At 43.1% G+C, this 27,016-nt stretch overlaps 1 protein-coding gene across 5 annotated transcripts in view; it reads left to right on the forward strand.

Moving 5' to 3' along the window:
* LOC144799375 (ceramide synthase 2-like) overlaps positions 1-27,016 on the forward strand; it is a 311,282-nt gene that overhangs the window by 271,039 nt on the left and 13,227 nt on the right. For all 5 annotated transcript variants that reach the window (XM_078670654.1, XM_078670655.1, XM_078670653.1 and 2 more), the window contains 4 exons: positions 10,106-10,156; positions 12,678-12,770; positions 16,362-16,490; positions 24,447-24,553. In XM_078670654.1, coding sequence (XP_078526780.1) covers positions 10,106-10,156; positions 12,678-12,770; positions 16,362-16,490; positions 24,447-24,553 — 380 coding nt within the window. The remainder of the gene's footprint in view (positions 1-10,105; positions 10,157-12,677; positions 12,771-16,361; positions 16,491-24,446; positions 24,554-27,016) is intronic.

A 27,016-nucleotide genomic window follows, 5' to 3' on the forward strand; every position in this document is an offset into this window, starting at 1 on the left:
AACTATGCTCTCTCTTGCCTAAAAACCCTCTCTGTGTGTTCACAAAACGGTACAGGATTGTGCCTTTGTCTACTCCACTATAGATTTCATTGAAAAATAAAAATACCCTGTCCGGCTGGACAGTGGCCAATATAGCTCCTATCGTGGACTGTATTTTATCTGCTAAATTCATATCTACATACTCCTTGGGACCACTGTTGTTTATAAAGTATAGCTACCCACGGTCCCTGGATAACCGAATGGGTTCCCTTGTTGTTTAAAATAGACCTGATTTAGATCTTGGCAAACAGGCTACTCTGCCACAACGGTGATGGATATCCCGTCCGCCAAAATATAAATCCCAAAGAATATAAAGGGATTTATATTTCGGCAGACAGGATATTCGTCACCATTGTGACGGAGTAACCCGTCCGCCAATATCTAAATCAGTCTCTTAGAGCATTAAGATCCTATTGGCACAATTGAAATGCATAGAATCCTTCCACAGTCAGATGGACAATAACTTGGCGGCCTATGGATGCTTTAATCCTGCTCGCTGCCTGTATATTGGTGCTCGTCTTTTATGAAGGTACTGACATTCACTGGTTAGGGAAATTTAAGCAGCTAGGGGTATTATGTTACATTTTATTTGATTTTAACAATTTATATAGCACAAACAGCTACTTCTCAAGAAGGCTCAGGACGCTAAGGGGAAAGAAAAGGCAAGATTTAGCAAGCACACCAATATAACAACTAAAGCGATCCAGGTCAGGAACTAGGGAGAACGAGCAAGCGCCCACCTGCAGGAGACAGTGAAAGGCACCCAAATCTACACCCCATATTGCATTTTATATGAAAACAAAAAGGTTTTAATCAGATTCCTGAAGGAGAGAAGATTTGACTGCATAGGATACCTAATAGCAGCCAACTGACATACAATCTGTCTTACTTTCCTGAATCTTAGCATAATAATTAGAGCTCTGTGTTTAGATCTAAGTACTATGGAGGGAACATACCATGAAAAATAGACTTCGTGCACGTTGTTTGACTATTGTTGTAAATTGTTTTTATCAATATCTCAACAATTGTCATATGGGACTTATTCAGCTGGAGCTGGCAACCCCTCAGGTCTGGGAGCTTCTGTAATCGATTTATTGATTATTCTAAATCAATTCAATTGGTATGCACATACATCAAATTCATAATAGCACTCTTGTACAAATGTTAGTGCTGGACACTTGATCGACTGATATATGTATATTATTCTATTGGATTTAAATTTCCCTTTACAGACAATCAAAAATTCAACAAAAGTTGTAATGTAAATTTGTAAATATTTAGCAGTGTGCGTCCTCTGGATCGCCTGCCCTGGGGTGATATAAGAATCTACTTCTGTGATTCTCACTCACAGCGTCAATACTATGAGTGAGAAGCACGGAAGGTAAATTGTTTTACCAAGAGCTCAATAGCTTTACATTACAATGTTTGTTGAATTAATGCTGAAGCCTGGATGAGTTAGTTTTGTGGGGCATTGGATGACCCGAAACACCCACGTGTGTCAAGTGGACGATGTCAATAATATTCACTTTTATGGTTTTACTCAAACATGAGGATTTAACCTAGTGCATAGGCTTCTTATAGCACTGACCTCGAATAATATAACCACTGGGGAATGTACAGTGTGTTGTTTGTGTGTCATTTGAACTTTTAAATTTATGTGAGCACTGCAAAGTCTGCACTATCATTTCACCTTCCCGCACTTTGATTTTGATTGTCTGTATATTGGACTATGAATCAAATATAATGGGAATATATAGATCTCAATCGATTGTGTGTCCAACATGAACATTTGTACAAGAGACTTATGAATTTGATGTATGTGCATACCAATTGAATTTATTTTGAATAATCTGTAAATCGATTACAGAAGCTCGCAGTCCCGAGGGGTTTCCAGCTCTGAATGAGTGAGTCCCATATGACAATTGTTGACATATTGATTGTATATTACCCTCGCACTATGGGTGTATTGGGTGGTCCCTGTTATAATTGAGTATGTTGTTTTATGACATGAATAGAGAGCATTAGACAGACATCTTGGGTGTACTGGAGCCAGTGTAACATGTCCAGGTGGTTTGAGATAAGGGTATCTCTCCTCAGACTGAGGATCAGCCTAGGTTCTGTATTTTGCAGCAGTTTAGGATGATGTATTTTGGAGCACCTATCAGAAGAGCATTACAGTAGTCCAATTGCAATGTACTTTATTTAGCTTGTGGACTATGTCTTTCTGTCTGACTACGGGATGAATGACAGGATATTATTTTTGATTAAATAAAGCATCTGAAAACATGTTGTGCTTATGGGTTTAACATGTCTTTCAAGATTCAGCTCTTTGTCGACAGTTATCCCTAAATTACCCAGAAAAAGATGCTGGAACCTGCATGGCTCCTAACTTTTCTGGCTACCAATCAGGTGGCCATTCTGTAATATGACCAGAAACAATCACTTCAGCTTTAATTCCATTGAGAGTGAGAGAATGTATGTCTATCCCGCTCTCGACGTCTTGTTGACAGTTTGTCAGGTTGGAGGCATCGTTCTATGAGTCCCCCCTCTACTCTGACTAGTAATTGGTTGTCATCAGCATGTGTAAAGAAAGAAATGCGGAAAGATTCAAACATGACTGAGGGGGTTTCACATATAAATTAAGAAGATTATAGCCTTAGAGCCTGTTGTAGCGGGCTCTACCAGCCATTAAAGGCCCGCTTCATCAGTCAACTCGGGCCTTTAACAAGGGAGTGGGCCTGTATTGGCCAGTAGAGCCAGCTAGAGAGGGCTTTAAGCATATTAGAACATTCTGCCCCTAGAGGGCAGAATGTTCTAATTTGTAAATCAAAGGCTTCACAGAGCCCGAGGGGGTTGAAATCCCCTGGAGTCCCTGAGGCCTTTGTTAAACATTGGAATGTTGATGCTCCGGGCTTCTACAGACCATTAAAAGCCTGGAGTATTCCATTGTTTTCAATGGAGCGCTCAACATTCCAGTGTTCTGACAGGACTTAGAACTGAACCTTGTGGCATCCCTGAAGCATTATCAGGTTTATCTGTCTAATCGTAGCCATGCAACTTAAAAATTCCTACTCTCAACCCTGTCTACTCATCCCAACAACCGCTTGCATGAACTCACACAGTCCCTAGTAGTGATCGCACTTAACTCCTATTAATCTAATCTACCACAAAAAGGAAAAGATTAAATTAATGAAATAGTGTCTTTCGGACCACAAGACTAATGCAAGTAACCAACAATATTCAATCACTATTGGATTAACTACTAACCTGGGTTCCAGAGTGGTGTACTACTTGTTGGAAAGCACTTTATCACCTCGTCAGGGATAGTAAGGGCGGGATAAATCCAATTACCGCATGGCACAATACAATACATGGCGCTTTTCCGCCGTGAGTGGTTCCTTTCTATTAATGTTGTTGTTTATACTTGGAAAAATCCAATAAACACGAATTATAAAAGCAAGTGAACCCATACTTGGGAAATGTTAGAGAGTCAAACACTGGAGCCAATATACAGATTCTAAAAATAAGATAATTGAAAAAAACCTCTAGTGACAGGCTCTGGACAGTCAGGAGTCAGAGTGTTAATGGTGCATGAGGTCTAGCAGGCGCCTGCCTAAAAGCTTCCGGAAGTAGGCTCCAGGCTGCTAATGGTGAAGCAGAAAATAAATAAATCTGGTTCCAAAAGAGTCTGTGGAATGAGCACATGCCTCACTGACCACCAAAGCGATCACAAGTCACATGGCCTCCCCATTGTGCAGACAAGGATCCTGCATCCTTCTGCATGGCATGCCGGACACCACGCGTCAAGTTTCAAGAGTAACGCACCCTAATACATTCTATCGTTAAACCCTCCCCGCGGGAACCTTGTTTCTAAGCCTTCATAGGCCCGTCATGTGGCTCAGAGAGCTGAGGGCCTGTCCAATGGCATGTGGGCCACAGGTTTATATCATGACAGGGCTCATTTACGCTTTCATCCTTCTAAGGTTGATAACATAAGTATTCCAGAACTAGTTATTACTTAAAGGTAATGCATATTTCAGCTTATTTCTTCTTACGCCATGTTATATTATCATATTTTATATTATTGTGTTGTGACATTTTTATATATTCTTTTCTTATTTTATGTTGTTATACCATTTAAGCCAGTTAATGCCTTATATTGTGGTAACTTATTTAATCTTGTAGTACAACATGCGATGTCATCAACATAGGCCTGGCACGCGTCTCCTAATGTATAGAACGGTAATGCTCTTGAAGCCCCGGTACCCCTTCTAATGCTTATGAGACTTTCACCATCTGCTGGCATTTAGTTGTTTATGGTTGTATTTAAAACTAGAAGTGGGTAAAATAGGGTTTATTAATACAGAGAGTAAAGGCAGATATATGCTACTAATAGCCTGTTTTTAATCAACATTGACACACAAGGTATATTTTAGAAACCAAGCAAAAGGGTATATTTGCACAGGAAATGTCCTTCAGGAACTTGTCCAAAAGCACACATTTAAGAAACATGGAAATTATGTAATGCTTATTAAAGTTTCCTGACTAACAAAACACCGTATCCCTTCTATGTGCTGGCTAGAATAATGTTGACAACAAGTCATTAAACGTATAACTTCTTTTCGTCAAGCCACATTAAATTATTTAACATATGTAAGTATAAGCCACAGTTGTAACACCAATAAACTGCCCACTTCCTCTCTTCTCTCTTCTTTTCTTAGATTTTCATCAATTTTCAATAGTTTCTCAGTTTTAGGTATTTCCCAGTGCCTCTGTTTCCGGTGAAGAAGAGTTTGGCAACTTTTACTTTTCCGGTATTTATGTTTCTGTACAATTTATTCAGGTCTTCTTGATGGGGCAGGTATTCCAAAGAAAAAGCTGCGGCTGCATATGCAGCATTGTGACATTGGTACAAAGCACACATATTCAGTCCATAATTTCCTTAAAAAAGAAAGGGAAAAAAGATACGTGTTGGGGCAAAAGATTTTGTTAGGAGCATGCCAAAAGAGCTGCCCAATGCCAGGTTCACCAGACATCAAGCCTCCATAGGCTTCATTCCACCTGCTGCCTTCATCTTCCATCACCTTATATATCTTGTTCCTTTATTCCCCTTGCAAGTTCTTTGTCAATTCTGGTTTCTCCGCTGTCTCTGGTTTTCCTTCTTTCTTTACCTCGACCTCCTTTCATGTTTTACTTTCATTCTCTCGTGTGCCAAAGCCTGATGATGGAAAACAGGCCTGGGTTCCCAAAACAGTGTCCTTCTGCACACCACCTACAATTACTGGCACAAATTAAGCACCATTTATTTGACTACCCAAAAAGTAAACCCTGACAGTTACTTGTATCTGAATTGTGTTATTGTCTTTTTCTGAGTTTAGGCCTTGTTACTTCTTCAACATGGTGCAACTCCTCCACGGAGTCTCCCTAGTACCTCTTACAAATATTTGAGAGCCTAAAGAGAAGGTAATTGCTGCAGACATTGGTAGTAGATACAAGCCATCCACTAGCATTAAGCCTCCCTCCCCAGGTAGTGGCATGCAGGAAGTTGTGATAAGCTGTCAAGTCAGTGCTGAAATTAGCCTGCTTTCGTCATCTTCTCTCCCATCTTGATGCACACTGTTGCACTCTGCCAATGTCCCCGTTGTTCCCATACAACCACATTGCCCTGTTGGCGATGGCTGCCTCTAAATGTTTCTTTCTGAGGGACCTTAATCTTCGTTTAGAAAATCCTTCTAATCTCAGCACCTCCATCTGCTCAACATCTGTTCCAGATGGTTGTCCTTCCCACATATGCCTCTTCGATCACATCTTTACCTCTGTCCGTGAGCTCACCGTCTACCATACCCCCTCCCGGCAGCCTACCAATATTGATTACTGCCTTATTTCCTTAAAGATTACCCCAGAGTAACATGTCCATGCCCGTTCTGGCAGCTCCCTGTACTTTATGCCATTGGGCATCTCTGCAAGCCATTCGACTGCTTGCGGCTCTGCAATCTGACGCTTGTATCCGCAGAAGTTCCCGACTGAGTTTGTTACCTTGATTCGTTCATAACCATTAAGATAGCTTTCTAAACCCAAGCTCGTCCTATGGCTCCGTGGTACAACCCTGAGTTGACGGCTGCTAAATGCCATTGCAAAGTCTTAAAGCAGGTCTGGAATCATAACCATTTTTCAGATGACCATTTGCATTGCAACACTTCCCTAAGAAGTTACAAGTATGCTGTGAAGAGGGCGCATTCCATGTATTACCGCACCAGATGGGACCAGATAAACTTCAACATGCGAAGTTTTTTCAAAAGTTCAGGAGTTTTTCCTCCCTCACTGCAAGAGCTTATCCATAATATCTCCCCCCTCCCCTCGGGTGTGCGAATCCCTCTCTGGTTTCTTCCATGAAAAAATAGCCAATGTTGCGTCAAATTTTATCCAACGCGTACTCCCTTCTGCTCATTCTCCCTCTTCTCATACCTTGCTGGCCTTTGTTCCCACCCTTGCCCACTTTCTTCTGCTTTCTGGTCATCTGTCTATCAACTCTGCTATTGTTTCCTCCATCTGGAAACCAACATCAGTTGTAACTCTTCTAGGAAAGAAAACTTCAGCTGAACTTACTGTACTTTTTCAACGACATGCCTGTCGCTCTTGCCCTCTCCATCCCAAATAGTGGAAAAGAACATCGATCTACAATTCAGTTCCTTCATTGAGACCCACTCTCATCTTGGTTGTTTGCAATCAAGGTTTCAAGATCTTCATTGTATGGAATCTGCTCTTCCTGCAGTGGCAGAAGACCTTCACATGATAATGGATCAGGGTGGCACAACCAATTTCATCCTCCTCGAACTGTTTGCGGCATTTGAGTGAGTCTCTCATTCTCGTCTACTCTCCTGGCTCACCGTGATGATTCTCAGGCGGTCCATCTTCATCTCTTCTTCTTTAACACAAAACACCATTGCTGATGAAAGTAGGTCTATTCATAAGCCCTACTCTGTTTAACATCCATGCCTCCTGGGGCTTCCATCCTCAAACTATTTGTCTTTGGCATACATCCTACGCAGACCGCACCCAGAATATACTACAACTTGATAGTAGAGTTCGATATCGCAGTAACAACTTTTGACTCTTGTTGAAGAATGGATGACTCTTAACTGGCTCAAGCTCAGCTCAGATAAAACTGAGGTTCTAATTGTTGGCGATTCTCCGTCTTTCTGGTCGTTGTCTAAGTGAGCTTCTAATCTTGCCTTCTCTCCTATTACTTCCTCACCATGGTGCACAGTCTGGGCATCTTCTTTGTCGCTGCTCATTCTTTTTTGCCTTACACTACTAAAAACCTCTGCTCCCTGCTTCTTTTTCATCTGTCTCCTATGGAAAACCAACTTGGTTCAAGAGGGGACCTGCTCACACCTGGACTACGGTAACACTCTTCCTTGGGCTCCCGCACAACCACATCTACAACTTCAAATCCTGCAAAACACAGCTGCCCATCTAATTTTCAAATTACTTAGTCACTCCTCTACTTTCCATCTCTTAGCCAAACTTCATTGGTTTTCTGTTTTATCCCCTTTCCTTTTTAGCGTTTGCCATTAAGCCGTTCATGGCACCAGCCCTTACTGTCTTCAAGAAAGAAATCTCCCGCATCGGCCTTCCCTAGTTCCCCGCTCAGCTCTTTTCCCCCATTTGGTGGTTCATACAATTCATTGTTCCTTATTAGGTGGCCCTGCCTTTTCTTAACTAGCCCTAAACAGTGAAACATCATCCCTTCGCAATCAGAACAATTTTCATGCTTTCTGCTAACGTCTGAAAACATAACTTTTCCCTCCTTAAAATTTTTATTTCCCATTTGTTTTACTTGAAAGCTTAACATAAGAACACCTGCTTCTTGGGTAGTCCCAAGCTGTATAAAACCACTTTATCACCACATCAATGATAATACAGAGCAGGCACCTGGAGCAGCCATCTTATCTCTAAAGATGAAGGTAAGCTGTTCCCACGAGCCTAGTAAAATTAGAACAGCAAAAGTGTACCTCAAATTTCAGAAGAAATTTTCTCCTGAGCAGGACATGGAAATATTTAAAAACAAAGCTCCCATGTATGGTCCTGGGTGAGTGTAATTATTATTCCTTTTTGTTGTTTTGGGCTCTTTGTAAGGCTTGGAACCAGAGTTATTTATTTAATTCAAGCAACCCAAATTAGTTAAGGTAATATTGGCAGCATCAACTAAAAAAATCAGAAGTACACGTTTTCGGCTAAAGTAACATGTTAGGGGGAAAAGACTTTCTATTCATATTTTTTATGATTTTTTTTGTGGAAAAAAGTCATCAATATTGGTGTTTCCAGGGTAAGTGGGGCATCTTGTTCTCAATTCTTTTCTTTCCAAATGGCATGCACTTAAGGGAAAATCACTTCCTTCCATTGAACAACAATCCATTACTAAGGAACAACTAGAATAGTATCCCCGGCCATTGGGGGCTTCAGAGGTGTTACACTTAGATTTGGTGATGTCCCATGGTAGACCATGTCAAGTGAAGTGAATATAAGCTCTGCTTAGAGCCACCACACTATAAGGCTTTGACTTCTTCTCCATCTCCCTGTCTCGCCCCCCCACATCGTATTTATTTTTCCTTGTATCCTATCTATCTATATGTTCCCAGTTTGCACTCTTTGTCCTACTTCCTTTTCTCCTATCCCCTCTCACCTGAATCTGTCCCCTTGCCTGCTACTCTGCCTAGCCCCCTGTCCTTTTGTGCCCTCTGACTAAGCACTCTTTCTACCCTTGTTGGGGAAAGATCCAATATTTATACTCTGGAGTCTCAGCGAACCCGCTGAGAGAGTCCACAGCGCCTAGGGAGCCACTCACAGCTGAGGTATGGTATGGCACCCCTTGCCAAAGCACCCCCTCTGCCCTTTTGGGGGAAGGATCCAGTATGTAGGCCTTGGAGTCTCAGGGACCCCTCTGAGAGAGTCCATTGTGTATAGGGAGCCTCTCGCAACAGAGATGGGGAATTGGTACCACTTCCCCTGGGAACACTGCTTACTGGACTTTGGACGCAGCTCTGACTCGTCTACCGGTTTGTGTCCCTGTCACCCCTCCCTCCTCTTTCCATGCTGTGTCCCCGTGCCTGCTTCTACCCTTAAGTATGTCATTTTTTGTTTGTCTCAACCTTACTTGTCACTATTTTGACAGCCTCTAATAACTGTGTAACCTTTGTAACAATTGTAACCTGCAATTTATGTTCTGATACTCATATAAAGCGCTCTGATACCTCCGGGCCTAGCCAGCGCTATATAAAACCTTTTTAAATTGTAGATGCATGTAGGCCACAGAGATCTATAACCATGTATGTCATTTTAGAGTTAACAGGCTTTTTGGAGATATTGAGTAGTTTTAGTGCACTCATGCCTCCACTGGTCACAGGTTCATTTTCTGTTTGGTGCATTCCGGTTTTAAATCTTCCTATGTCCATAAACTGAATACCCTTGAGTTGGGTAACAATAAGTGACTTATATAGCGCCAAGAGGCCTCACAGCTGCGAACAGGTACATTATAAATACGTATGCGTAGTTATATGGCTGAGGCCAACCAGGGAATATGGGTTATGCACCACAAACCTAGAAGCGATGAACTGGCTGACTAAACCTAAGGGCTAATCGGGTTTTTATCCCGGCAAAAGGATATTCGATTAACAGACAGATGGATACCAAGGCAGGCAGACCCTTCCACAGTCAATGTTTCTCTTTGACCTTGATATACAGGTCCATTGCATCCTCAAGCACTTGATGAGTTCACTACCCACATTGTTTCCACACACTATGTTCTTTTTCAGCCTCAAAGAGGCCAACCTTATACTTTCTTGAATGTTTAGGGACACCCCAAGGTTATCTAAAGCCATTGCTCATTGGCTGCCAGGTTTCACCAAAAATCCTAATTGATGCTAATTTGTTTAGCATAAAATCGGTACATCACTAACATATGTTTACCTTCTTCTCATTTATAAAAAAAATTATTCTTTCCTAACAATATCGATTTCTTATATTTGATACCCCTCTCAAACCTTTGTGACTTATTTTCCTACAGAAACCATGGTTTTGGGACCAAAAAGAGTTTTGGACGGGATTTCCGCATCAGGTGAGCAGAATAGATAATTTCTAATTCACAAACTGTATCTTTTACCAGTACATTTTATATGTAAGTTGTTTCAGTGAGCCTTTGAAGTGACTGTCCTCAGGCCAAAGCCTTTCTCAACATGTACTATCTAAACGTGATCAAGTACTCTGACACAGAAGCAGTGTAGGGCCAAAGGTTTACTGACTATTGTTGGGTGTCTTAATATTGAGGATAATAATATCAACCTGGACATATATTAACTCCACAATATAAACTTCCAACAAATCAGTATACATAGGGAAGTAATGGTTTATGAACTGTAAGCCCATATCTGCTTACATTGATGATAATGCGGTAGTCAATATTGTGGAGTCCACGTAAGCGTAGGTCGGTACAAAAACTTTGATAGTGTGACTCCACACTATGACCACTGGCAGCATAAAGATTCAACCACTTTGAGGCAACTCACAGTTCCAGCTGTTTGTGTTTGCATCTAATGCTAGCTATGTTTGGACAGATTTAGCTATTCTTTTAAGGTTTGGGGTTAGCTAAGTCCAGTGGATTTTATTAATAATATATCCGCTAAGTTCAGCTACATTTATGGGTGTGATATATTTACTTTCAGCCAGCTCTCTCCATCGTTGAATCACGGGACAGTGGGTTAGCCCATTTCAGCCATTAATTGCATTCTGCCCTTTCACAATGATCACATCCACATACAAAGTAGATTCCTTAAGTGCCGGGGACGACTGTGGTAATGTGTGCTTTTTGAGACTTAACAATATATTCTTCATTTTCATTGTAAGACTAACCCAGACCCAGAGCTCGCAAGTAATATAATACTGGTATGAGTTGCAGTACACAAAGAGATATTTCAGATAAAAAGGCTCATGAAATATGACCAACTCTCACACAGAGTTCATAGGCAATAAGGCCCATATAACATGAGACCAACTCTCAAACAGAATTTACAGGTAACAATACCCGTATGACCAGAGTCCAAAATGCTTACAGTGTACAGGTAATACCATCTGTATGACCTGAAACCAACTCTCTCACAGACTTGGTGGATAATAAGACTCGTATGACATGAGACCGATTCTCAATCAGTGATTGCAGGTAATAAGATATGTATCTCCTGCGAATAACTCGCAGAGTTTGCAGGTGTTAAGACCCCCATGACCTGAGGCGAACTCTCACACAGAGCTTGCCAAGTAATATGACATGCATGATCTAAAACACTGTATCATCTGAAAACAACTTCCTCATTCAGTTTTTAGGTAATACGCCCCTTTGACCTCATGCCAACTCCCAACAGTTACAGGTGGCAAGCCCTCTTTGACCCTAGACACATGATCTACCTAGTGCTTGTGGGTGGGTGGGCATTAGTGGGGGTTCAGCATCTATGAGTGGTCTTACATTCCTGGATTAGGGTATGATAAGACCACATTGCAGGTCTTTAAATTTCCCACGTTCTAGTTTGTGAGGAGAGGGAAATATCTTACATGGGGTCCTTAAGTATGAAGTGATGCACCTCAGGAAGGGCTGCACTTCACCTTGCATATGTACTAAGATCATCGGTAAGAACATCAATATTATGCTTCCCGTGTGCATGCCTTGGGATATCATTCAAGCACATAGGTTCTGCGGCAATGTTGATTAATCCCGCCCACCTGAAGACAGTTCGCTGACCCTCTGATGCTTCTGTGAAGCTTCTGGCGTCTCCAAGCTAGTCCAACCAGAACAAACAGCCAAGGCCAGCCCTTGGAATTGGCATCATCTTTGGAGGCGATACGCCACTTCTACCATGCCCCCTCCACCACAGTGTTTGGAGCACAATGTTTTGCATCAACCAACACCGTTTTTCTTTTAAGAACACTTGCCACCTTTCACAAGCTTTCCTAATACCAAGTTGTCCACCCACCACCCTAAAAAAGTAGTAATGGACATGAATCCTATTCCATTGGAATTTCTTTATTTTTTTTCTTCCTTCTGTTTAAAATTGGCATGTTGTGCCCACAAGGTCTAGAGGTGTCCTTGCATTTGCTGAATACTGCCACTGCTCTCTTTGATTCTATGTTATGTTGTCTGTGTGTTACTGGAATACATCCTCTCCAAAGAATTTTCAGGTGTGGGTGCCTTTACTATAACAAAGTAACATTTAACATCTCATTCTACACATTCAGCAGTAAATGGTTTGTGTTCTACAGTGAAATAAGTATGTGAGACTTCCCAGGTCGGTGCCGCCCTCCCATATAATGTGTAATGAAAAATGTTGGCACACCTACTAAAAGTAGGGTTTGTAGTGAATTTCTTATCATGAAAACCCTACTTTTTTCTTTGATGTTTTTCCTGCAAATTAGAAACTATCTTCACAACCTTTGGAATGGTTGTAGGTAAACCTTTGAAAAATTAAACTTGTTAGCTGAAAATCTTTTCCCTTCCTGTATGGCCATCACCGCTGTAGTAACATAAGTTATTTGTCTCGTTTGCAATGGAGTGGTGGTATGTATTCCACTCTTACCACTCATTTTTGTTGCAGCCTTTGATTCCATCGCTATATTGGTACTACATACTAGAGCTGGGGTTCTACAGCTCCCTGCTCCTCACTGTCGCCTTCGATGTGAAAAGAAAGGTAAGTGACGTACATTATTTAGCACATTTGCAGGAATGGTGTGGATTAGGAGTTTGGGTGGTTTATTTTGTGTTATGTTTACCCAGTTAGTTTGCCAGGTGGGATGCATTGTTTTTGTGGTTTGTTTTAGAACATTCACTGGTATTTACTTATCCCTGTCTGACAAATTCCTATTTACCCATTTGCTCCATATGTTATTCTAACCCCTTCATCTGTCTCCTCAGAACATGTACATTTACTTTGGCTCAGGCTTTTTCACGCCTCTTCCACGTTCCCTTTGTTATCCATCTAACCAATCCATCTAACCAATCCATTTATAGCATGTGGTCAGGATCCTTTATGTACTTATTAATCAGATCTAAACCATGCTAGCTGGAATGAGCTCAGACCTGGTTGTGGTGCATATTTAAGCTGTATTGTGTGGTTAAATATCTTTTAAGAGTTCCAACTGGTCAGGAATAGTTTTCAAATGTGAATGTGACTGTTTCCCAACCTTTTCTGTGAATGGCCCAATACCAATAATGTATACTTCCGTGGAATAATTCTCGATGAAATGCCCATCCTCAACATTGGCTGCGGTTCACTCAACTGATGAACATTGCTTGGTGCCCTCAAGATGAAACAGATACCTTTCTGCTCCTAGGAAACCAACCTAAACCCAGATGATCTCTCCAACTTCCAGCACATCACCCACATACGCTACATAGCAAAACTCACATCACTGAAAAAGGAACCACATCTCAACTGCAAGGCCAGATCCACAAGAACTGTGTTGTAGAGGAGCACCAGTCTAACTTCAGACAATGCTGCAACAAGGAGACTGCTGACCTCTGAGTGGTCAATGATGCCTTCATCAGGAACAGAAACAACCACTGCCTCCTCATACTGCTCAAGCCCTTTGCAGTCTTCAACAGTCAACCGTCCAGCACTCACCCACATCTTAAATGACCTCCTCCAACACAGTATTGAAATGATTCCCATAATAACTCACCAGTCACCACCACAATCATCTCTGAGGAAGTACCTCAGGATTCCATCCTCGCCACCATCATCTTCATACTCTCATACTCTACATGGAATTTCTCGTATCTTAGGTCACCGTCAACATCTTCAAAATACATTAATATGTCAACTATACACCTCAGTCTCAGAATCACTACTACCAGTGTCACTTAGTGACTCAATTCATGTTCCATGTTAATCCAGAATAGGAGGGCAAGCATCATCCAGAAACTCACGCCAACAAAGACCGAATTATTTTCGATACCAATGACTGAAAACAAGCATGCCCCTCTGGCTTGTATCTAGATTGCTTCACCCTCAGATGACAATTTTAAATTACTTGGATTCATCCTGGACAAGGGCCTCGCATTCAAATAGCACATCCAAAGAAAAAACATCAGCAAGGGACCAGTTCTCACTCTTGGACTATGTAAATCAGTGTGATCCCGAAGCCAATTTCAGAATAACTGTGCAAGCCCTGGTCCTTTTCCTCCCGAACATAGATAACGCTCTTCTCAGTGTTCTTAAAAACTCCACACAGAGTCCCCCTCAAATCTATCTATCCAGTATACCATGGAAAGATTTACCAAAGTACAGAAAGTTCATCATTAGACCCAACATTCACTGAAGTACAGTGGCTCCACCGACAGAGCCATAATAGCTTCAAGGTCAGCTGATCACATACAAGGCCCAAGAATTATACCCTTTCAGACCTGGCTAAAAATCTACATGTTACTTGCCTCACCGTAAAGGATGAAAACCATATCCTGAGCTCTCCCCCATCGTTGAATGCTCTGTTGCTGCCCAACTAGGTTTGACCAAGAGAAGTACCGCAACTCAAATACATATATACTCACATACAAACAGACATATACTGAGTTCCAAGGCAGATGTCGAGACAATCTTTCTTACCCTGTCAGGTCTTGCATCTGATGGCGGCAAATATTTCTTTAGAACACTTAAGTGAGCAAAGAACATTGTCAATTGACTTATCCCTTGGGAATGTGTTCCCTACTCTCTCAGATCTAAGATCCACTGGTTCTGTGTCATATACAAAAGTTTTTTTACTTACCTCAGTAACAGCAGCAACGACTAGAAATAAAGGGCAACATTTTCCAACACCAGTGGACTCTGATTTTTTCAAAATGTTTTGTGAAGCAAGACCATTGTGTTTCTCATAAATTAATGTTTCAGGTGACAAATAAGTCAGTGGGCATAAAAAAAGGGATGTTGCACACTGTGTCTAAGATAATTGTCTTCAAACATTTTAATTAAGGCGAGAGGATGTAGCCTTATGGCTAGAGCGGTCGACCTCGGAGCTGGGGAACCGGATTAGAGTCTCGGCAACGGCGCTCAACATCCTGTGATTCTTGGCAAATCACTTAATCTCCCTGTACCTAACAAAAATGAACGTGTCCTGTAACAAAACTGGTGCTCTTGTAAAGGGCTCTGATACCCAATGTCTCGGGTCTAGTTCGCAGTATATAAAACTCTAAAAAACAAAATGTTTGAAACATTTTTTTTTAAATTAAATGTATTTTAATACTATCTGAAATGCAGCCTGCCATGATGGGAGGAAGGTTAGGGCAGAATGGAGGAGGTGTGAAAGGTTTCGTATTTCTTAAGACAGACGGAGGACACCGAGCAGGTTATTCTACAAAGACTGCAATGGAAAGACCGCTTTACATCTCCAAGGTTTGTCAATCAATGGATAGCCACTCACTAACACTCAGGTATCAGACTCTCATCCCATGCGAGAGACTCTACAGAGGTAACCGAAGTCACCAATCGATTCATGTATGGACCCTGGTAGCTGCTGACCCACTCCCTTCCCCCATGACACATGAGATGCTCATTAATCTTCATTATGTATTAGGGCTTTGAAGGAAGGGCTTCCGCACATTACAAAGGTTAACAACAAGGCTACAAACATGAGCCTTTACATCACTAAAATGTATGACACACCAGGGATCTGAAAGTGGCATGGGAATTTGTGAAGGCATTTGGTTCAATTCACCAAAAATTGTTTCTTCAAGAGGTTGTTTTGCATAACACAAAGACTGAGTGAGGCAAAAGTTACAAATTCAACACATTACCTGTCAATGGAGGGCAAAGGGCTGGAATGTATTGGTACATAGAGATGTGTGTACATATTTGGCCAACACCATGTGAGCCAGCTTCAGAGATGGATTCTTTTGCACAACATGGGTATTTGGGTAGGATTCAAACATCATATCATTATATGGGAAAATGTTTGTAAGGAGCACGATCATTTGTGAATGGAGCTAGGACATTTTGGGTGGAAGTAGGCAATGCTGAGAAATTCAAATGTAGTGGCACGCTGTTTAAATAGAAGGGGATTAAGATCCGTGTGTAACTAGTAGTCTTGTTGGATTGGGCATTGACGTGTATTTCGATTTCGTCATTGAATGATGTCTTGGCCAACTCCGTACTAGCAGTTTCCTGGGGTTGGTACTAGAAAGAGTAGATGGGTTAGTAGGTATGATGCTATTCGTTTTTGGATTCTTTGTGAATTGTTATGTGCAGGAGGCCTGACCCTGACAAGGTAATCTATTCTTCTGATTCCAGGACTTGAAAGAGCAAGTTATCCACCACTTTGCTACCATCTTCCTGATCGTCTTCTCCTACGCTTCCAACTACGTCCGTGCTGGTACCTTTGTGATGGTTCTGCATGATGCATCGGATTGCATATTAGAGGTGAGTGTATGGCCATACTGTATCCTTTATCAGACCTTGGAATCTGAGTTCTGTTGCACCGTTACTCTGTCTTTCTCGACACTTAAAGAACAACAACCATGGCCCAACAGTGCAAACTCCAAGCTCATGATGGGCGATAGTACTTTTTAATAGATACTTTATTAATTGATATTGTAAGTGACTCCGTGACTGCATAGCAAATCACAGCCCACAGCCAGTATGCTGCAAACGTAGCCCGCTGTGAGCCCAGGGAATCACATATTCTGTGACAGTGCAGTAAAGCTCAGCCTTTCATGAGAGTACAGTCCACTGGGTGTGTGCATAGACTCACAACCTACTAGTGCAGGAAATCTCATTCCACTGGGACAGTGCAGGAAATTTCGGCCAAGTGTGAGAGATGCAAGAATCTGGCCTCCTGTAAGAGATCATAGATTCTCTGCCCAATGTGAGAGCTCAGGAAATTTCAAGCAGCCATGCGAAATCACTGAATATCAACCCATTCATGTATGCAATCTAAGCACCTTGTAAGGCGGCAACAATTCAACACTCACTGTGAGTTCAGCGATCTCAGGTCACTTCGAAAGTTCAAAGGATCTCAGCCTATAATGAGAATTTACAGAATCTCATCCCACTCTGGGTGTATGGAATAAAAAAGATTTGGGGGCGTTCAGGGAATATCAGTTCACTGTCGGGTTTCTGGGACTCTCATCCCACTGTGAGAGTTCGCAGAATCTCATCCGACTGGAAGTATGTGGAATCTAAACCAATTGTTTGGGCTGATGGAATCTCATCCCAATGTGACTGTACGGAACATGAACCAATTGTTGAGATTCCATGGAATCTCAACCCGCTGTCCGTCCTCATCCAATCATACTGGGTCACGGCATCACGGTTCACTGTGAGAGATCCGGAAAATCTCCGCCTATGTGATAGACACAAGGAATCTCAGCTTTGTGATAGTTAAAGGAATCTCATCCAGTTCTGGGGAGTTCATGGGGCATCCGACAACTCTAAGAGTTCAGGGGTTCCAGGCACACTTTGAGGGTCACCTGGCTAGCCATTATCAACTGTACCCTGCCTAATGGCCTTTGGTTGAAAAAGGCAACCCCCAAGGTATGGGCTGCTCTTCACAGTAGGGGATCGCCGGCTTATTCTGAATAAATATTACTCTCATAGACAACTTTATCACTAATAACCTGCTTGGGGTAGTTGTCATTACAGCAAATCTCCACAACAGGAGTGTAGATGGGGTTGATTGACCCAGACTGTGGTCTAGACGAGGCCCCACACTTCAGCCGATAACATACAGGAGTAAAGGCTCCTAGTAAATTCAAGATCATTATTTCTAACCCAGACCTTGTGGTTTATGCCTTGCTCATAGAGCAGGAGCCAAGGCCCACCTTTTTGGGTGGTAGTTGTGGGGTGGATGGCTCCCCCCATAAAGCAAATACAGCAGGATCTGGGTTGCGCTTTTCAGTATTCACAAACGCACATCGGCACATTGGAAGAAGGGTCTAATTGGAGGGAAAAAACTGCGATGAGAGGTTTGTCCGGGATGATGAACACGGTCCCATACATTATCTCTAATGCCTTAAGGATGTTTGTCATCTTATGTTTGTCCTTCCCTTGCAGCATAGCTTCTTTAACATCCTTTTGATCCTTTTGCAAACTCTCCTGGGGGCACTTTTCAGAATGTCTCTCCTTCCGTCTCTCTTCTCAGGCCACCACTTACCTCACGGGGCAGTCTCCCAAGGGGAGGCCAGGAAGTGGGTCTATTGTCATTTACCAATTTTCCTTCTGGTGCCAAAAACCCAGGTAGCCCGCACTTTGACTGAGATTCCATTCCCTCTCCACGTGGGCTCAGAATATGTGTAATTTTCACAATAGACTGAGGTTCGGAGCACTCTGTCAATGAGATACATCTCCAGGGCTAGCAAAGTGGGCTGATGTGCCATGCATTCTCAAAGTGGATTGAAACTCTCTACAATCTCGCCATGGGCCGAGACTGCATGCACGCTTGCATTGGGTGTAACATTCCCTCCACTCTCGCAGTGGGTGTAACATTCCCTACACTCTCACAACTTTCACAGTGGACTCAGATTACTTGAAGTTTCATAGGAGTTGGCCTAACGGCTTGGGCGGTCGACCTAGAATCTGGGGAACCCGGCGGTTCGAGTCTCGGCAATGTCGCTGAACATCCTGTGATTCTGGGCAAATCACTTAATCTCCCGTGCCTAACAAAAATGAATGTGTCTTCATGTAACGCAACTGGTGCTGATGTAAAGTGCTCTGATACCCGATTCGGGTTAAGTTCGCGCTATATAAAACTCAGTAAAATAAAAATAAAAAAATTAAAAATAGTGGGCAGGGATTACCCACACTCTCGCAGTGGGTTATGGTTCAAAACGCTCACAGTAGGCAGCGGTTCTCCACATAGGGCTTGCATTCCTTGCATTGTCACAGTGAGGAGGAACTCCCTACATTCTCCCTAGTAGAAAGATCTACCTTCATGTGTCTACCACCCGATGATGCGACTTGGTAGTGTATTTAAAAGATCTATCTATATGCAAAATTATCTCTGAATGGTTTGACTTGGCACTGAAATTTAAAAAGTCTTAAGTCCATGGAGGTTTTCTGGGTGTCTGGGATTGACATTGGGGCTGAAAAACTTAGATCTAATTTGGTCAACTCCAGGATGTTTTCGCTTGTAAGATGTGGACAATGTAGCTCCTTTGTATGTCTACTCCTGGTTGGCTGGGTTTGGGATTGGGTTTGAATGTCTGGTTCTATTTAGTTCTACCCCTGAGAGGTTGGGCTTTACATCATATTTGTCAGATCTAGAGTCACCAGTTCTACATTTGGAGAAGAGACTCCTTATCAGATATGGAAGTGTGTGAAATGTTTACATGACTATCCTGGATGGTTGGCATCGGCATCAGATTTAAAGGTTTTAGATCCTTGCATGCCTCTTCGTTAATGACGAATCGAAGAAAATTGAAAACAAATATTGGTACCTCATTCTCGGCACAGGTTAAGCAACTTTTTTCACCCAAACTGAAAAAATAATCATTTATTTGCACCGTATCCACACACGTCTTCAAGACCATTTTACCCCAGACATGTGTTACATTCATGTTTGTTTCAGATCCGATTCACAAGAACAAATGAAAGGTAGGCATTCGCCTACTCCCAATTCCTTCAGATTTACACATGCGTAGGTTATGTATTTTGTAATTTATACACCTAGGTGCATGCCATTCACTAATAATAGTTATGATAATAAGAGAAATAATAATAAACAAGCATTTACAATGCAACGGTTTTGCCTTTGGAAAAGTTAGAGCTATTGGCATTGTAAATGACCATTTTTTTTATTTATGTTTTCTTTTTGAAAACGATAAATAAATTGCATTGTCATTTACAATGCCAATAGCTTAATCTCTCGCAAATGCCACACACACCCACACCCACAGAGCCCCCCACACACACACCCACACAGAGCCCCCCCACACACCCACACAGAGCCCTCACACACACTGCGAGCCTCCCCACACACCCAGACAGAGCCCTCACACACACTGCGAGCCTCCCCACACACCCAGACAGAGCCCTCCACACACCCACACAGAGCCCCCCCACACAGAGCCCCCCACACACCCACACAGAGCCCTCCACACACCCACACAGAGCCCTCCACACACCCACACAGAGCCCCCCACACACCCACACAGAGCCCCCCACACACCCACACAGAGCCACCCACACAGAGCCCCCCACACACCCACACAGAGCCCTCCACACACTACGAGCCCCCTGTGCAAGTTATACACTGTTGTTAGAGATGAACCGACCGCATAGGTAACCAACAGGTGTAAAAAGGACTTCAAAGGTGACCGACTGGGGAGAGAGATGATGATGTAGGAGTGAGAGAGAGAGGGATTGTGCAGATAAAAGAGGAGTGTGAAAAGGGTTGTACACAGCAAGAAGTCCGAGAGGGAGTGTGTAGATAATGGGTAGGTTTGGGTTTGCAAGAGATTAAGCTATTGGCAATGTAAATGACACTGCCATTTATTTATCTGTTTTCAAAACCAACACATAAATAAAAATGTTGTCATTTACAATGCCAATAGCTCTAACTTTTGCAAAGGCGAAACCGTTGCATTGTAAATGCTTGTTAAAGTAGGTTGCATCTGTGTCACAAGTTTTGGCAGTCAAAAATCGTACCTGCCAACAGACCCGAGTCAAAGTCACATGACTTTGATTTAATAGTTTCCCAGCGGTGAACTTCTGAGGCTCACTCCTGAGACCGTGATGTTAAACCCTCTGGATCTTTGCACAGGATTATTTTAGACCACTTAAGCATGTGACATAGATCCATACCCCCGAGTTTGGTATGGAAACGTGAGGTCACATCACATGAAAAATGTAATCCAGCACTCTGTATTGTTGCTGCTTTGTATAGTTCATTTCTGCGCGCAACATTCACTCCAGAGATGTGTTAGTTTTGTTTATCCGAAAACAAATGATTTGCGTAGGAACAATTGCAGCCTTGCGAATGAACATGCACATTTTTTTTAAACAAAAGAATTGCAAGAGCAGATAATGGTATAGACATGCTTCGCATGTACCTCGTTTGGAACGCCCTCTCCTGCAAGGTTGCTTTTGACAAGTAAAAGATGAGTCGTGCATTTGTTGTAGGAAGGCAGCGCGCCTCCCCGGGCTCCTGCGTAGCGTGCGTTTGACTGTCCCTTCTGAGTGACGCTCTCGCGCGCCTATTTTTGTTCGCTGCTCTCCACTTAGCCACATCTCACGCGCCTGCATGTTGTACATGCTGAACCAGGTCTCTGTAAATTGGCACTTTGTGTCCTTTCTCACACACGTCTGCATAGCGAACAGGCATACTTTGCAGATGACTCACACGGCCGTCTGCCTTCAAACCGCAAGTGCGGCGTTTGGACTGAAAAGCAGCGGGCGTCGCATTCACTAGAGGGCGCGTCTGACATCCAATCACCCCCTCGACAGCTGAGTCGCGTGAATCCCGCCCCTTGCTTCACTACATCCATGTGACACGTTCTGCGTTCTGCCCACAGCCAGTGCTCGAAGGAGGCAAAATAAGTACATGCATTGCACGAGTTAGAATTATTCCCACGTTAGCTTTAATCGGAGACGATGTGGTCTGACTGCCGACTCTGGAGCTGGGAAACCAAGGTTCGAGCCTCGGGGTCGCGTCCTCATCCTGTGATTCTGGGCAAATCACTTAATCTTCACATGACTACAAAAACAAGCAGCAACGCATGGATATCTCAGACCACTACACAGAGGCTTCCCAAGCAGGCAGGAATACACGGAGGCATCCCAGCCGCGGAAGCAAAACCAAAAGTGCACGCGGGAGCGGTTCAAAAGCGCAAAATAGGGACAGCTTCCAAGACACGCGGACGGCAACCTGCACTGGAGTCTTCTCTGACCCTCAACGGGAACAGGGAAGTGTGCAGACCCCGAATGTACACAAGCCCCCTCTCCACCGGGGTAGCTCCCTTCGTTTGAACATTTCAGCGCGGGGGAGGCTCAGCCGCTCGCCTGCTGTACCTTTAAACGGGCATGGGTCTCCCGCACACCTCGGCTCCCAGCACTCTCCCTCCCGCACTGCTCCTGGGTGCAGCGGGCGCGCGGGCCCCGGGCTCTCACCTCCGTCCCTCCGCTGCTGCAGTAACAGGTGTCGCCGGGGACAGCGGAATGGCGGCCGGGAGGACCGAGCTGTGCGTGCGCTCTCCCAGACTCACTGGCCCCGCACTCCGCCTCTTCCAACGGCAGCAGGCAGGGGAGGGGCGCTCTGCGCAGACTGCGCTCAATTTGGGGGGAGGGGAAACGGGAGCCAAAGTGCCTGCGCTGGAGACCTGCGAAGTCGCCCCCTTGTGTGTTTTTTCACCAAACAGGACACCAGGTGTAAACGGGCGATCACGTGCGGGCTGCTAAAAACACGGGTAGTGCGCAGGCGTTACTGCAGTGCCTGCCCGCTAACCCGGATTACTCCTAGGTGCCACTTCCTTGAAAAATATGTTTCTAGGGAGAAGCGAAGATTCACATCGGATTCCCACATTTGGCAACGTGACTTTTATGGATTAGGCGAGTGGAGTCTACAAATCAGGAACAACAAGTCAGGTCCCGGGCCGGCCAGCCAATCACAGCGTGGCCCGGGAATGACGTCACGGGGGTGTCCCGGGCCGGCAGCCAATGGCAGCGCGGCCCGGGACAAAGGGGCGGGGCTTAAAAAAAGCACCAGAAACGCCCCCGAATCGCGTTTTCGAGAGAAAGCGCGATTGACAGCCTCTGCCTCCCAATGGCTAGCCTCCATTTATGGAGCTAGCCAATGATAGGCAGAGGCGGGTCATCACCCCAGATAGAAATCAAGAGGTTTTGCTAGCGCATGCGTACTTCGTACGCATCGCTAAGGCAAAACCTAAAAAACGATGATGATGATAAAATGATAACATAGAATTATAGATGGGTAGCAGTGAATAACAGCAACAATTTTCACTGAGGGGTTCTCAGAGACATCACATAGACGATGAGAGCAAAGCCATTATCCAGTATGTGTATTTCATAAAGCCTAGAGTCGACAACATCATACACTCGACTTATTTGCACTCTACTTTATGATGCTCTGAGCTGCATTTGCTGATCCAACAATCATATAACTACATCAAAAGCAGGAGCCTTCTTTAAAAAAAAAATGCATATGTCAGCAAATTTTCTTCCCAGCAAATTCCAAATGGCCCCAATTTGTAGCTCTAGGACGGAATGACACTGTAGCAATTAGCAAAACAACCAACATTTTTTGGTGTCATAATACCAATAAATGTGCCTGTAGAGATTGACTATTTCCAAGCCCTTTGGGCTGCATTGCTTCTTTGAGGAATGGTTCAGAGTAATTCACATATATGTTGATCCCTCGACAAACTAAAATACAACGGAATGGAATAATATAACAAATACTCACTGATTAGAATGTATTTGTTCAAGCATTTGCATCCATCATTTTTTAGTATACCATGGCATTCTACCCGAATTTCCACTACTACTGCTTGTCGATGTTGATTACAGCATTTCGGAAAAGATCTCTACTGAAAGGTTTCATTGTGCATTATGTCTACCTGATTCATTGATCGCAATACTCTATTTTTGTACATGCATATATAATTATTTCTAATCTTTTTATGCATAGACCAAATTATATTGACTGGCCTGCCCAAAATATTGAAAATGGCCAAAGGAGCCTGGAATCGAGCAGTGCGCTGCCTAGATCGACATTCAAGACTTAACAATTGAGCATCCTCCTAATACTGCAGTAATTTACCATTAGTACCATTTTATAATTATATGGAGCATTTACTGTATATAGGTATTGTGTTTTTTTGTTAGTACCTTTTGTTTATTATTGTTATTTGTATTATTCAAGTTTTTTTTATTGTTTAATATGATCATTAATATGTCCATTTATTGTGTATTTTTTTAAATTATTCATAATTTTTCAATATCATAGGTTATTATATTACTCCAATAATAATTTTCTTTTATTATTTTGGAAATCCCCGTAATAACTTTCAAAATGCACTATTTCCTGTGCAAACATTTTTCTGTTAAAGACACTATGCAATAAAATTTGCTGCTATTCAAAAAAAATTCCCACAAGTTTATACGTGCATACTAATGGCTGACTGTGTATTCTAGAAGATAATTAACAATACCAAACACAAAAATCTTGAGTACTTTTTCTAGTGTTTTGAGAGTTTTGCAGAGACAAATTCACAGGTTCAGGACAGCCAAACATAAAGTTGAAGTAAAGGATAACTTTTTGTTGGTAACACAAGGCCATTTCATTGTTCTCGTTTGGGCGAAGTGCCATCCGAAGGTACCTCTACCCAACATGTGACCTAATGTTGCTTGTTTCCCTTCTAGCCAGCAAAGATGTTCAACTACACCAAGTATAAGAAAGTCTGCGATGTCCTCTTTGTCATCTTCGCCGCGGTCTTTATCATCACTCGCCTGGTGCTGCTCCCTTTCAGGTGAGTCGGGATCCAGAGTTATATCTCCTTTGTCCCTACGTATGTAGGTATACAGTTGGATTTATGAGGCGTAAAGGAGCGCTGCAAATTATCTGCTGGTACAGTGGTGGGAGATGATACGTGGTAGTGTACATCAACAGCGGATTTATACAATTGCGTTTGATATGTTTACAATTGCATTTGACATATTTTCATTTTCAACAACATAGCACTAAGGACATTGTTGTGTGTTTGAGTGGTAACCCAAAGGAGGACACAGTGCAACCCCTTCACCAGTGGCAGCTGACCATGTCTGTTCACAAATGGTCTGTTGTTACCAGACCAGGATTCATGATTCCAGTCCAGTGCATGGTTTTACCAGGGGAAGATGTAGACGCAGTAAAACCACCATTAGTGGTGGGGCAGGAGCTTGCAGGCACATGCACATCCTAGACTCCACACGACCCCGGCATCACCTCTGGGTGCACGTTATCCTACCCAAACCACCAAGAAACAAATACTGGCCTCTTACACCCTCCTAACACCCAACCCATCTATCATGACCCACAATGCCCCCTCCCTGATCCAATTTACCTTCTATTCAGAGCAGGGGCTGAATGAAAGCTCAAAAGGTTTATATGATAGGGCCTAGAACAGAGATCTGCATGTGGTAATATGCACATGGCATGTCTAAATGAAGCACATGATGATTTTCAATCAAGTGCCGAGGCCGTGGTCTGAAAAACTCATCATGTAGTTTTATTTTTTATTATTTGAGATTTTTATTGGTGATGCTTACCTCTGACCATTATGTGGGTCTCTTCTAGGACCTGTTTCGCTCTTTCAATGGGAATGAAAAAGCCCTTAAGGACCTAACAGCATTCAGAATCCTATTCATGTCTGTGCTTCTGAGCACTATATATATATTTATATATATACTATTTGAGTTTGGGTGAGGTGCACGAGTCAGCAGTTTTGGCCATATTTGTTTATTCTCATGCATAATGGGAAAAGGTGATGGTATTTGCCTTGCAGCCACTCATAATTGAGTGTTTGGTTATACTGAATAGCCTCTGATAACAAAACAGCCAAATTCACAGCGCGTTTATTCATTAATCAGAGTGTTTCTTGGAGTTACTGTCAGATAACTGAAGTGTATTGCTATCCAAAGGCTGAGTGGATCAGCTGGGATTCAAACCTGTGACCATTTGGTCAAAGGCAAATCCCTGAAAATTAAGTCACCAAACTGAGTCCTACTAAAATCCTCAAACAACTACCAAATCGTTCTCAAACATCATTGTGAAACTCGCTGCTCGGCGGACCCCCCTGTGCTCTGCAGGGGTCCCTGGGACAGTGGTACTACACAGGCTATGGGTCAATAGATCTTCAAGCGAAGGCCAATTGAAGTGCCCATAATAACAGTCAAGGTCAGTCAAGTCCCCTGGCTGGACTGAGGGCTCCATGGGGGAATATCTCAGACTACTTTCATTCATTAGCCTCAGTGCCGCAGGCTCACAGAAGTGGGCTGTTATGATTTGGGAGATTAATTTGTGAGTGGAATATTAGGTATTACCTTTTTTTGATTACTCTGTGGTTTGCTTGGCTGTGCCCTTTACATAGTGGTTTTTCTTGCTCAAGGATGGCTATTTTCCTTTGTGCTGGAGAGGAAGGTGATGCAATATCCTACTGCAGTGGGAGCCTGTTTGTGTACACTCAAATATGCAGAACTATGTGTGCTGACTTTTCATTAACCCTTAACATTCTGAAACACCTTCTGCTGTCTTAATCATAAAAGTCTGAGGTACTGGTTTTGGAAAGCGCTTGAGTGCAGGCTGTGGTCGCACCTTATAGCTGCCCCACACCGGTAGGAGGCCGCCTACCCTAGACCCTAGCACAAATCATTCAAGTGGCCCAACTTGAGTCCTTAAGTCAGTCTTGCATTTTAGCCATAAGCAGGCTTGCTTTTCCAATTTTAAGTAAAGACTTCAAAGTCTGAGCATGCAAATAGACAGTGGATATAAAGTGAGACTTCGTTGAAGGTGCGCTATACATCAACCGTGGACCACATCATATACAAAATACAGGGGCCAAGCTCTAGGGAGAGAGCAGCACTGAAAGACCGACCAATCGGCTGGTCTGTATTTGAATACAGATAGGCCGGCCAGGGTCAGACTGGCCTGTAGGGCAACCAGGCATTGCTAGAAGGGACTGACAGGTCAGGGTGTAGCCCCTCTTTTGCCTTTTTTGGGCCTCTTTTATGGTTTTATGTGCCTGTTTTTACTTTTAACTTCCTTGAGATTACCACAAAAACTGCCTGCACCAAACACAATTGCAAGCAGTTTCATATACCTTGCTAAACACTTATACAGCACGTCTTTACAAGTTGAAATCTACCCCTATCAAAGTTGGTAATGGGAGCAACATTTACTTTGTTGCCCTTGGCCTATTCTCTGGCCAATCTGACCCTGAGGCAAGAAATGCACC

The sequence above is a fragment of the Lissotriton helveticus genome, chromosome 12 (assembly GCF_964261635.1).
Source record: "Lissotriton helveticus chromosome 12, aLisHel1.1, whole genome shotgun sequence".
NCBI lineage: Eukaryota > Metazoa > Chordata > Amphibia > Caudata > Salamandridae > Lissotriton > Lissotriton helveticus.